This window comes from Culex pipiens, chromosome 1, assembly GCF_016801865.2.
Source record: "Culex pipiens pallens isolate TS chromosome 1, TS_CPP_V2, whole genome shotgun sequence".
Classification (NCBI taxonomy): Eukaryota; Metazoa; Arthropoda; class Insecta; order Diptera; family Culicidae; genus Culex; species Culex pipiens.
In genome coordinates this window covers 84,937,745-84,950,705 of record NC_068937.1, presented here as the reverse complement: position 1 = coordinate 84,950,705, position 12,961 = coordinate 84,937,745, and the positions used below count along the sequence as shown (strand labels likewise).

Genomic DNA, 12,961 nt, shown 5'->3' with positions numbered 1-12,961 from the left:
TCCACCCCGGGATTCGAACTGACGACCTTTGGATTGTTAGTCCAACTGCATACCAGCGACTCCACCGAGACAGGACCCAGGGAGACGACTCCTACACCTGGACTGAGCTAACGACCTAACCTTTAGGTTATACCGGGACCAACATTTACTTCCCCGTCCGACGTGATCAGACAAATCTCGTCTTGAAATATGCCACCGGGACCATCTGGGATCGAACCCAGGCCGACTGGGTGAGAGGCAACCACGCTTACTAAATGTTAATGTTATTGTCTTTGTTAAATAAATAAGGCGGATGAGGGGGGGGGGGGGGGTTTGTAAGGGTGGGGCCTTAAATATTGTGAAATATTTCATGGACGACCCCTTTGATCAGTATCCATTGCAATTAAAGGGATTAGGGAGGTGCTGTGCAACCGCAAAGTAACCAAAAGTACCGTGCGCCTCCATTTATACAGTTAAAAAACTGAAAATGACAAAAAATCGAAAATCCCTAGGTGAAATATTTTCAAGGTCACAGATATCTAAAAGGGACCCCCTTAGCTACCTTTCCACGAAAAAACATTTTAGGTACATTCAATTTCAATAATAATTGCTTTCCGCCATGGCGTGCGTCCGTTTGCTAAGGTTACTACACAGACAAACAGACGTGAATCTTAACTGATTTTTTCAAAAAATCCATCGTCCCCACAAGAAGATTCAAAATTGGGCTGCACACTAGCGCGATCTGCAGTCCTGTTGCGGAAACCTCATCGTTTCAATAAACCACTCTAAGAGTGTACCCTCTTCCCCTTATCCGATTAAGCGTGTACAAAAGAAAAATGACGTTTGTATGTTGTTTATGTAATGAAACATTGTTATGTTCAAGGGTAAGTTTTTTTGAATCAGACAAATTATCGGGAAAAATGCTGCCAAAGTTCCACGCGATGGCGTCAAAGAATGCAAATTAAACAGTTGCTGCACCAGAAACATTGCATTGTGGTATCCTCTTTCGTACGGCGTTCCGCAGCAGATTCCACTCCGCGGTCCGGAACAGACATGAACCATCATTTGTACAGGGTGACAAAGGCAGGTCAAAAGGCCTTGGCTAAAGTGAACAAGGAGGAGCTAGGAAAGAATACTTTTGTGTTTATTTTAAACGGAGTGGCGAAATTAACGGGAATCTCAATAGGAATATTTTGCTTTCGCAGTTGATGATGCAAAAAACAACAACGTGGATTCAAAAATCTCCCAAAATAACAGTTCTTTTAGTTTATCAAACACTCCTGTATCATTTCATAGCAAATTTGAATCAAATTTGATCAAAACGATGTTCTTATGCAATTTTTCCTTTGATTTTCACAAAACCCGCGCTCACACACACAATATATCGCGCGCTCACACACACAACCAATCAATTCAAGAAACGTCAAAGTGTACGGTGGCGACATCATTCTTGATCGTGTCTCGTTGCGGTACTATGGCATCCATGTTTTTTGCTTGTTTAAATTTGAATTGACCGTTTTGGATGGCGATGGAATAGAAAAGAGTTTCACGTCTGTTTGTCTGTGGTTACTACTTGAGACTGGTGGTTTATTCGGATTTGTCGTGTGTGTCGTTACAGATATCGTGTGTTAAGCTTTGAACAAGATTGTCCGTTCGACGCAGTGGTGAACGCAGAACGCTGTGTCAGTTCGATTTTTCCATCAACTGTCAGTCGAACAATCTACAGGGGTTGCTTTGTTCAATAGAGCTTTATGACGTTTCGCGTACGCACACTAGCGCACCATTTGGTTTTGCTGGCTGACAAAATTTAACCTCACTTTATTTTCGTGTACGTACACGCAATACATACGCACGTAGAATGCTCTATAGAGACAAGGCTGTATATCATAGGTACTCGCGATCTTCCTTTGCATTAGTGTGAGTGCATGGCTCCGTGCCACTAAAACCAAAACAATAACAAACGAACAATGGACCGTGCCAGGAAAACCAAAACATAAACAATGTCAGTGTCAGTGGAGTGAGAGAGTCAGAGATAACGATTTTGACAACCGCACTACTACACACTCAATCGCGAGTACCTTAGGTAGAAAGCCATGCTATAGAGATCTCCACGGTTTCTCTCACGCACACCATGATTCTGTGTTAGTATTCGTATTTAATGTATTGTTTTGGTTTTGCTCGATTGTGATTGGCTGAATTTCAAGCAGCTGATTTTGTTTACACTATTTTTACGCAGACATAGGCAAATCGAGTAGACAAGTCGCCTGTAAAAACCAGCTGTTTACCACGTGCTCGTGGTATAACAAAGGACACAGCTGATTTTGACAGACGAATCATTCTACTCGATTTGCCTGTGTCTGCGTGTAACTAAACTCCAAACTAATACACTCTCGCTCGTGGATATCTCTATGGTCGATGACTGGCAGGCTATGATGACAGGCGCAAAATTTTGCGTTTGCGTCCAGGCGGTCCAGGCCTGACGGACAATCTTGTTCTTACCTTTAGTGTGTGTGGGGCTCCGCGCGCGCTTCGCACAGGGTGTGCCAAAAACGCCGCAGCATTTTCGCGTGCTAGGGATGCGCAAGTAGCGCAACATCCTCCCCCGCGTTGAAATCGTATTTCAATCCTCGTCCTCGTCCAACGGCAGCAAACACACCTCGGTCACCGCACGCTTGAACTCCGCTCCACTCGCCATGCGCACCGTAACGACGCGAGTCACGCCGTCCTCTCCGGGGTGCGCGGTCACGATCCGTCCAAGGGGCCACTGCAAAGGCGGCGCGTTCTGGTCCTTGAGCAGCACTCGAACGAGTGCTTCGGTGATCGGGTGCTTAGCCGGCAGCAGCATCTGGTGACGGCTATCGTACGGCACGGAGGCCCGCTTGATCCGGCCATCAACTCGCAGAAGGCCGTCGTCGGGATCCAGGAACGCCTTCAGCCCGTTAAGTCGATGGTTTGTGTCCGCACCGTCCATCATTGCGAGGATTTCTGGCTGGAATGCTTCGCGTTGAACCAGCTGCACGATCACGAGCGTCGCTGTGCGCATCTCCTTGGCGGCGAGTCGTCCCTTCACCACCTCCGTTTTGCGCGACTTGACGAACCTCGCCAAGCGCACCAAGTAGGCCATGCTTCTGACGATCCCCGTGAAACTGCTCAACTTGCCAAAGATCGGGAAACGTTCGACAGGAACAGTCATGGCCAGCACCACTCCAGTTCGCATTTCCGGCAGCTCGTCGTCCGGAATCTCGATTTCGTCCGCAGCCGCGGCTACGGTTGTGCGTGGTCGGCCCTGCCACCACCTCTTGGACTTGATCAGCTTCTTCGGTGTGACTCCCCGCGAAATCAAGTCGGCCGGGTTTTCGTGCGTAGCAAAGTAATACCAGTGGTAGTTTTGCGTCAGTTTTTGAATTTCGCTCGCCCGATTCGACACGAACGTCTGCAGCAGCTGTGGGAGTTTCTTGAGCCAAGCCAGGACGATTTGCGAGTCGCTCCAGAGGTGCACCGATTCGAACTTGAGTTCCGTGGCGCTCAGGAACTTCACGACAATTCTAGCGAGCAGCAGTGCCGCCAGCAGTTCAGCTCGGGGGGTCGAGTTGCACGCACCGTAGGCCAGATCAGATGCGTCCGCGTACCCGTGCAGCTCAAGCTTGAGCGCACCTTTCCAGGAGATCCATCTCGGCAGTCGCACTTCTCTCAGCGCGGTCAACTCGATGCGGAAGCTTCGCCACTTCTCGCCGACGTCTGGTGGGACCGGGTCATCCCACTCGATGTGCAGCTCGCCAATTTCTCGCAGGATCAGCTTCGTGTAAGTGATGACTAGCCCAAAGAATCCCAGCGGGTCGAAGTTCTTGGCCAGCTGACTCAGAAGCTTCCTCCGAGTCACTTCTTCCAGGTCGTCGAAGTCGGGCACTGACACCGAGAACCAGTCCTCACGGATTCCACGTAACGCCCAGCGTTTTCACGATCGTCTTCGAGCTGTCGTCGGTGACCTCGAACGAATTGCTACGCAGCTCTTCAGGGACCTCTCGCAAGAGGTCAGAGTGGTTCGCGCACCACTTGTGGGCGCCGAAGCAGGCCTTCGCTAGGAGCCCGGTCATCTCCCGCTGGAGTTCGCATGCCTCAGCAAGCGTATCGGCACCCGTCAGTACGTCGTCCATGTACGTTCCCTTGTCGACCACCTCGGCGGCCCTCGGGAACTCGTCTTCGTGATCTGATGCAGCTTGTTTCAGCGCCATGGTTGCTTGGAACGGCGAGAAAATCGTTCCGGTCGTACCTCCAAAAGATTCGCTGGTACCTTGTGTCTTCCGGATGGACGCGCACCTGCCGGAACATCTTCGGGATGTCGAGCGTGAACTGGAAGCCTCTGAATCGGAGCAGGATCGCCGTCAGGTCGTTCTGGATTGTTGGGCCGATCCTCAGAACGTCGTTGATCGAGACGCCCGTGGACGTCTTCGCCGACCCGTCGAACACGACCCGCAGCTTGGTTGTCGTACTCGTGGGCCTCAGCACGCAGTGGTGCGGCAGGTAGAACGCCGACCCCGGGTCCTCGTTCGGCGCTTCTTCGATCACTCGCATGTGTCCGAGTTGCTCGTACTCTCGGATGAACTGCGAGTACTGCTCCTTCAGTTCGGGCTGCTTGTCCAGTTTCCGCTCCAGAGCCAGAAAACGCCGCAGCGCCATCTCACGCGAGTCTCCCAGCTCGCTCTTGCGTTCGTTGAAAGGGTGTCGTACCACGTAGCGCCCATCCTCAGTTCGTTCGTGTGTGCGCTGGAAGTGCTCCAGACACAACTCGTCGTCTGCCGTCGGGGATGAGCGGATCTCGTCGCAAGCCTCCACCTTGTAAAAGCTCTTCAGCAGCTCGATGAGCGGCTCTTCTTCAGACGTCTGGCAAAGTGTGCGCGCAACGACCGTCGCATCGCTCGCAATCACACCTCCGGCAATCCAACCCAGCTTGGTGTTCCTCAGCACAGGTTGGTCGGGGCCGAGTTCGTATCGGTCGTCTAGTAACAGGTTCCAAAAGTATTCGGCGCCGATCAGCATATCGACGCGTCCTCGTTTGTTGAACGCCGGGTCGGCCAGCACAAGTTCGCTTGAGATGGGCCACTCCGAGGCGTCGAAGGATTTCACCGGAAGCTCACTAGTGATTCGTGGGGTCACCAGGAAGTCCAGTTCAGCAGCAAAGTTTCCGTGGCGAGACCTGATGGTCGCGCGCAGTCGACGGCTAATCCGGGTTTTGTTGCCGTTCAGACCACTGACCGTGAAGTCAGCGGGTTTCAGTTTCAGGGAGAGAAGGTTCGCGAAGCGCTCGGTCACAAAATTCATCTGCGAGGCGGAGTCGAGTAGCACACGGCATGGGATGGGAGTGCTGCACTGGCCGTCAACCAGAACCACGGCAGTCGAGAGGACGGTTTGCTTCTCCGAGCTCGCAGCGCTCGCGCATAGGGTTGTCGACGATCCCGGTGCTGGTGTGTTGACCGTCTGGGACACTTCGGACGCTGGCGTTGTCGGAGCTGCGCTGTTCGCGACCTGGATGGGACTGTCCTCGTGGAGCGAGCTGTGGTGCTTCTTGGCACAGTGGCGACAAGAGCCGGACGAACACGCGCGGGTTCGATGGCCTTTCATCAAGCAATTGAAGCAGGCGCCGCACTTTTTCAGGATCTCGTACTTGTCACTGACACTTTTGTTCTTAACTTCCACAGTTCGTGTGCGGCCTTGCACACTGGACACTTTAGTTCGTTTTTCGATTCACTCACTGCCAGTGTGTGGCTAATTCCCGCCGTCTTCGGCTTCGCACTCTCCTTCGCTGGTTTTACTTTGGTGTCGAGCTTCTCAGAGATTCGACACTGCTCTTCCAGGAACGCCATCAACGCAGCGTAGGTCGAGAGCACGTCCTTCTTCTGCTTGGCCTCCCAGGACACCTGCAGCTTCTTCTCCATCTTGCCCACGATGAGGTTGACCAGCATCTGCTCGCCGAGCCCAGCCACCGGTAGTTCCTGGTTCTTCAAGGCGCCAACTTTCTTCGTGCAGGTGTCGATCGCCTTCCGCAGCTCCGCAGCATCCTCCTGGCTGATCTTAGGCAGGCCGTAGAGTTTCTCCACGAGCTTGTCCACAACGATCCGCTTGTCCTCGTAGCGCAACGTGAGCAGCGCCCAGGCGGCGTCGTAATCGTTGTTGTTGATCATCTCGTCGTCGATGATTCCGGCTGCTTTCTCTACGAGGCAGTCCCGCAGGTGGTGGAGTTTCAGGGCGGGCTCTTCTTGTCGGTAGCGGTTCATCAGAGTGGTGAACAGCGCCTTGAACGTGTACCACTTCTCGTAGGACCCATCGAATTTGGGCAAGGGCACTTGTAGCGGGGGGAGATAGGGCTGGGCTGGCTGCTGGACCGGCGCTCCGGCCGTTGGCGCAGCTGGTTCCGCCTTCGGCACAAAATCGATCAGCGTGCTCAACTTCAGCGACACGTCGTTGAAGACACCCTCGAACTCCACATACTTCTCGGTTTGCACTGTGTCTTGGTCTTCAGAGAGCGGCAGTGCGTAGATTTTGTTTTGCACATCGTTGCACTCGCCGTAAATGTTCTCCAAAGCCCGCTTCTGCAGCTGGAGGAAGTGAACGTTTCGAACGTTCGGGTTCGGTTCCTCCTCGCTAGAGGGTGACGATTCTCGAGATTTTCAATTTCCCGGGAATCGAGAGTTGAATTTGGCCATTTCCGGGGAATTCCCGGGACCCGGGAGTTATTTTTTTGACTATGCCAATAATGGCAATAATTTACTTACTTATTCTATGAAACGTTAATTGAATTTCCCTTATTATTTAGAGGAACTATATCTACTTTATGATTTTTTTTTCTTAATCTTCAAATACAAGATTGATTCTTGAGCTTTTTGGGACTCTGGGACTGACTGGGAATTATAGTTTAAAATATTTACGAATAATATATAGTTTCCCAGTATCGGGATTTCTGCAATATGATAAATAACTACTCAAACAACAATTGGAACTTGTTTTTTTTTCTTTTTACGGTCAACTGTAAATATTCATTGAAGAAATATTTACAGTTATTAGGAAAACCCGAATGTTCACAATTGGCGGACAATAACGTTGCAAAGTTTGCCAGAGTTTTTTCCCCAAAAAAATTATTTAATATTGAGGTTGATATGAAACACAAAATGACTTATTGACATAAAAAAAATACATTGATACATCGAAATTAACTTAGGGACTTAGAATAATTAAAAAAAATATGAGGATTGCTATATTCGAGGATATGGAAATTGAACTTATTTTTAAAAAGCTTTACCCGCTTAGAAATAATAAATAAAAATCATATTTAAAAAACCTCAAATTTCATTTGTGGGGTGTAACTGCTAAGTATGCTTTAAGGTAAATTTTGGATTCCACATTTTTTTGGATTCTCTCAATTATAATTATAGGAATTTATAATTTACACTTTCTGAATAAGAAGATTAGAGAAGAATTGGTTTATTCAAACTTGAACATCGAGCATTGAACATCCAATGTTCAAAACAATTTAGAATTTTTCAAATAATTTTCTGGTTAGTTTATGTAATTTTGCTTCGATATAAGTTAGAAGTTTAAAATTTCCCGGGAGTCTCGACAAAATTTCCCGGGAATCGAGAGGTCCAAAAATGGTCGATTTCCCGGGATTTTTTTCCCAGGAATTCCCGCTCGTCACAATCTACTCCTCGCTGTCTCTCAAGGCCGTACGCACACGAAGCAGCTTTCCACGCACTGCCTCTCTCTGTTTCACTAGCGCCTTGAGTTGCGCTTCCATCTTCCTCTTTTCTTCTTTCCTCTTCTTTTCCGACTTTTGTTCGGCCACAGACTTCACTCGCGGCGTCGACGGAGTCTTTGGTAGTGTTGGTGTCGGCGACGGCGACGGAGACAGTGGTGGTGTTCGCGGTGTTCTCTTACTCTTCCGGAACGGCGTGGACATCGTCCATCTCGCTCACACACTTTTTTCTTGCTGCCCGTCCGCCATTTGCAAAACCAACCCACGCCAACCAAAGCCGACCGAATCTTCCGGAAAATTTCACTTTTCACCGTTTTCTTCTCGGATTCGGAACGCCTTCGGGCAATTCCGTCGGTATCGCACTTCCCGGGTCACTTCTGCCGTTCCCCGGAGGAGGCCACTCTTTTTTCTTCTGCTGCAACGCGCACTTCCGCGTCACCAACATCCGATCGCGGATGTTTCAATCGGCACTTTTCTCGCGAAAAACAGAACCACGACGATTCCACCGGTTTTCCGCGTATCCCCAGTCTCGACGTTCTAGCAGGATTCTACCAGAATGCTTAGAGAGCTGGATATTCTTAGAGCATTCTAGCAGAAATGTTCCACCGTTCTAGCAGGATTCTGACAGAACCAGCTCTGCTAGAATATTTCGTGACTGGGTCCGGTTCCGTAAGGACCAATGTTCCTTCGGATGAGTGGACTGTATTATCGGTTTCGCGGTCAAGCAGTAATTTCGGGAGCAACGGCAAGAACGCGTCCGTTTGCTAAGGTTATTACTTGAGACTGGTGGTTTATTCGGATTTGTCGTGTGTGTCGTTACAGATATCGTGTGTTAGTGTGTGTACGACGAGGTAGAACAGAATTCTGGCGGACTCAGTCCGGAACAGTTCCGGCAAACTGAAAAAGTTGACACGCGGACGCGATGACACGCACAGGATTTGACAAGTCCACGAAAAAGTTCCCGTTTTTAAATGCAGGGCGGTGCTGGCATCGTTTGCAGCCAAGGAAAGTACCCTTTTGAAAGGGTAAAGCCAGCGAGGTGAATTCAAAGGATAGTTTTAACCCTTTTAAAAGGATAAAATGTATCCTTTTGCAAAGGGTAAACCTCGAGTACCGTTTAAAAGGATACATATAACCCTTTCAACCGGTAACTTTATTTTTGAGTGTGGGGCCCCGCGCGCGCTTCGCACAGGGTGTGCCAAAAACGCCGCTGCAGTTTCGCGTGCTAGGGATGCGCAAGTAGCGCAACAAGCTCTATAGCAAATAAAATTTGATTTAATCTGACTGATATTTTTTTCTTTATGGGCTATTACACCCTTACTGAGTTCAATATCCAACTTTTCATTCGATTTTTTGAGTAACTACAACCATAAAAATGGTTATATGGGTTGAACTGAAAAATTAGTATGAAAAGTGGGATATGGAACTCAGAAAATCATGATTTTTGGTTAGGGTGTAGAGGGTAACAAAAATGACTTTTTGGCGGGCATTCAGGGATTTGTTTTTTTGCGGACCGTGGTGTAGGGGTAAGCGTGATTGCCTCTCACCCAGTCGGCCTGGGTTCGATCCCAGACGGTTCCGGTGGCATTTTTCGAGACGAGATTTGTCTGATCACACCTTCCGTCGGACGGGAAGTAAATGTTGGCCCCGGACTAACAAAAAAAAAAGGTTAGGTCGTTAGCTCAGTCCAGGTGTAGGAGTCGTCTCCCTGGGTCCTGCCTCGGTGGAGTCGCTGGTAGGCAGTTGGACTAATAATCCAAAGGTCGTCAGTTCGAATCCCGGGGTGGATGGAAGCTAAGTGTAAAAAGAGGTTTGCAATTGCCTCAACAATCAAGCCTTCGGACACCTAGTTTCGAGTAGGAATCTCGCAATCGAGAACGCCAAGGCAATGCTGTAGAGCGAATAATTTGATTTGATTTTTTCAGGGGTTTGTTCCGGTGGGCATAGCCCACATTCCAAATACTAGCTTTATTGGATCAGACATGAAAGTTCGAACAATTTTTAGTTCAAAAAGTGGGACCAATTTAAATTTGAGTTCTGTTTGCCCACTAACGACATCTATCTACGATTCCCAGAATCTCTGTCTCCCCAATGACAGCAGAACATGTGTATGTATGTATGAGTATATGTTGACAGATAACCAAAGCATCAAAGGCAATCATAAACAAACGGAAAAACGCGGCTGCGATGTGAGTTTCTTCATTTCGTCAAAACATGCGCCGTGCCGTGGACAACACCGGATCAGATCGATCATAAGGAAGACACTTGCTTCCGCTGAAAGAGCGGAGCCGCAGGGTGGTTCCGCGAGTCCGTGTTCCGTTGGACTAGGTTGCGTTTCTCTATGCGTAGTGACTGCTTGCCTGGAAAGACGGTTCCATCGTCGTGGAACATCGGCGCAGTCTCCTCAACAACCGGTGCAAAAGGAGAAACCGCCACTAGCCGCACAACCTCGCTCTCCTCGGCGCGCCCGTTGCCACGCTCATACTGACGAGGTGGGAGAGCGGCCAACGCCGTGCTTGCATTGTGTCTATCGCGATGCCCTAGAACAATCTGATTTAGCAGCTAGGATTTTCCTTTGGGTGTCTGAACAAGTCGCTGGCCAAGTTCGGGACCAGGTCGCGTCAAACGAACAAAACACGTTAAAGGCGCTGGAAACTCCACCCACCGACAGATGGGTGGGGTGGGTTCCTCCACTTCGCCAACATCAACGTGGCAACAAACGTGCCAAAAAGAACGAGGCTATGCAGCTTGTGGCAAGCTCTCCTCCTGCACCGGCCACAAAGAAACTGCACTGATGGAACCACCCGCTAAGACAAACAATCATTGCACAAACAAGCGCAGACCAATCCATCGGATAAACAGACACGGCCGCACGGAACCACCTCGCGACTCCGCTCACTCAGCGGAACCTAGTGCATGGTCTCCGTTAAGATCGATCCGACGGGAAGCCCCCAAAAAAACGACTTCGATCCGAAGATTTTCGAAAATAAAAAATTAAACTCCACGCGTTGTCGCCTTGTCGGCAACCAAAACAAAATAAAATGAAAGCTCAAAGCTGTCATTTCAAAAAACGGTCACTGAGCACAATGGCGCTTCTGGTGGTGAATCCCGAAAACAATTACCATGCTTTTCGATTTTTTGAAAAATGACCGTTACAGTTTTGGGACAAGTTAGTGACCTCGACTTTCATGTCTGATTGTCTGTGCTTTCAGGTAGGAGTTCGTCTCGGGACTCTGTCCGTGCGGTACTTTACTGGGTGCAAAGCAGTCGGTACACAAGTGGCAACCGTTGCACCGCGTGCACAACGAGTCGCCACGCTCTGTGGTTGCGTTGGATGGGCTCGAGAGGAGTTGGATTGGGGCACATACCTTAGCATCAGCTGCAGCTGGGTCGGTTCTCTCCGGAACATCGCCGTCACCGGTACACTCGCCTTCACCACGAGCCTCGCTCGCGAAAAGCGGAGTTGGGATGGCAACCTGCTGCGAGACTGCTAATGGCTGAGCTTGCTGTTCAGTGGCTTGGACTGGCTGGGACAGCAGTGCGCGACAGAGGGCTACGATCCGCTGGTTAGCTCCTTGGAGTAACCCCTCAATTTCTGGAACTCCTGCATGGATGGCAGTTGTTGATCTTCCTCCAGTTCGGTAAGTCCGCTTTGAAGTAGCAGGATCTTACCCTTGACCTGGCGTCGCTTGTTGGCCAAGCGCTTTGCGGTTCTCGGTCCGGGTGGGTTCATCTTCACTGAGCAGATCAGGTCTCTCGGGAACTGGTTACTCACGACACGACAGCGGCAGCGGTCTTCAGCACTAGCTACTTCTGGTTTCACTCTTGAATCGATTGCTCCGCCGAGTCCGCACTCGTGGCGACACAGCAGCGGCAGCGTTCGGTCACTGGATTATTCTCAATTATCCGCGCACTTTTTCTTCGGGTTTCTTCTGCGCTTGCAGCAAGAATCACTTTTGGTCGGGATGTTGCACTTGATCTTAAGCGAAACACTTTTCCTCTCGGGATGCCTCGTCACAGCCACACCTTCCGGAACCTTCCTACTGGCACTTGCAGCAGGCCCTTTCCGTCAGCGCTGTGGCCTCGACGCAGCTGGATTCTGGAACCTTCCCCGCTGGCGCTTGCAGCAGGCCAGGTTCCACTTCTTCTTCCGTGTGCAGCTGGAGCGACCGCCAAATCCGCAGCGGTACTGCGAACTGGAATGTTCCACGTTTGGGAACCAAACAAAATGGCGTCGCTACGCTCACCACACACACTCACACGGATTTTTCACACAAACATCACTTCTTGCCGCCACTGTTTCCGCCGTTTGCTAGGTCACGGAGTCACCTTCCGGAGAGTTCTGGAACGTTCTCACTTCCGGTCTTTGTTGAGCACTCGTTCTGCGGCAAGGTGGCGGCTCGTGTCTCCTTCTCGCCAAGCACACACACTTTTCCTGCCGGTGGCCAGGGGGACCACTTTTGGCTCACTTCTTCTGGCCGACGCGGTTACTTTTGTCGGCGTTTTTTCGCTATGCCGTGTTGCAGGACACAGAACACGGTACGGAGCACTCGACACGATCGCGGGTGGAGAGGAAGCTCTTATCCTCTTCTGGAGGAATGCGAGAAGTTCTGCGGAGTCGTTTAACACAAGATGGCGACCATCCGGTTAGTCCGCCACCACTCGTCACTTGCACGAACTGTCCGATCCGTCCGTTGGCCTTCTGTCCGGTTCGAATGGACCAAATGTTGCGGCTCCTGGCAACGGTTTTTGGGCGATGTGGACTTACCTTCGACTTGAGCGGACTGTAAACACCCAAGATTTTTACGGACTGGATTCCGACGGAAATAAACACGCAATTCACAAAAACTTTCTCTATTTTCTAATCTATTTACAAAGTTGATCTTTACACTTCGCGTTCCTCTTTTCGACTGTTCTTTGCGCGCCGTTTCGCTGTCTTCGTTTTCGCGCGAACTTTCGTTGTCGCGCCGTTGTTTTTTGTTCTGTCAGGTTGGCAGCGCCTAGCTGTCAACCATGTAGGGGTGGGGTTGCGCACACTGGGAAAATTAGCACGAAACTGGGTCAAAACTTCGGCTTGGGCCGAACAAACGTGTAATTGGTTGGGGTTTTGCTCAGCTGTAAGTCAATTTTATTCATTTTGGATTTTAACCGAATCAACATATTTTTTTGTTTTTGCCTTTCTTACTAAAGAAAGGTACCTATAGGTTTTACTTTATGGCTGGACGTCATTTTCAC

The 12,961-nt window shown here is 49.9% G+C and overlaps 1 protein-coding gene across 1 annotated transcript; it reads right to left on the bottom strand.

The window, feature by feature from the left end:
* Positions 1-2,599: 2,599 nt before the first annotated feature.
* Positions 2,600-11,135, bottom strand: LOC120427463 (uncharacterized). Its single transcript, XM_039592333.1, has 5 exons — positions 11,095-11,135; positions 5,771-6,618; positions 4,271-5,702; positions 3,953-4,164; positions 2,600-3,885 (listed from the first exon to the last, which is right to left on the bottom strand). The coding sequence occupies exons 1-5, from the start codon at positions 11,133-11,135 to the stop codon at positions 2,600-2,602; spliced, it is 3,819 nt and encodes a 1,272-aa protein (XP_039448267.1).
* Positions 11,136-12,961: the final 1,826 nt, after the last annotated feature.

Excerpts from the sequence above, each read along its gene's own strand:
- LOC120427463 (XM_039592333.1), bottom strand. The coding sequence starts at position 11,135 with ATGTTCCGGAGAGAACCGACCCAGCTGCAGCTGATGCTAAG. Across the intron at positions 6,619-11,094 it reads CAGCTGCAGCTGATGCTAAG|CGAGGAGGAACCGAACCCGA; the intron begins GTATGTGCCCCA and ends GTCACCCTCTAG. Across the intron at positions 5,703-5,770 it reads AGTAAAACCAGCGAAGGAGA|TGTCCAGTGTGCAAGGCCGC; the intron begins GTGCGAAGCCGA and ends AACGAACTAAAG.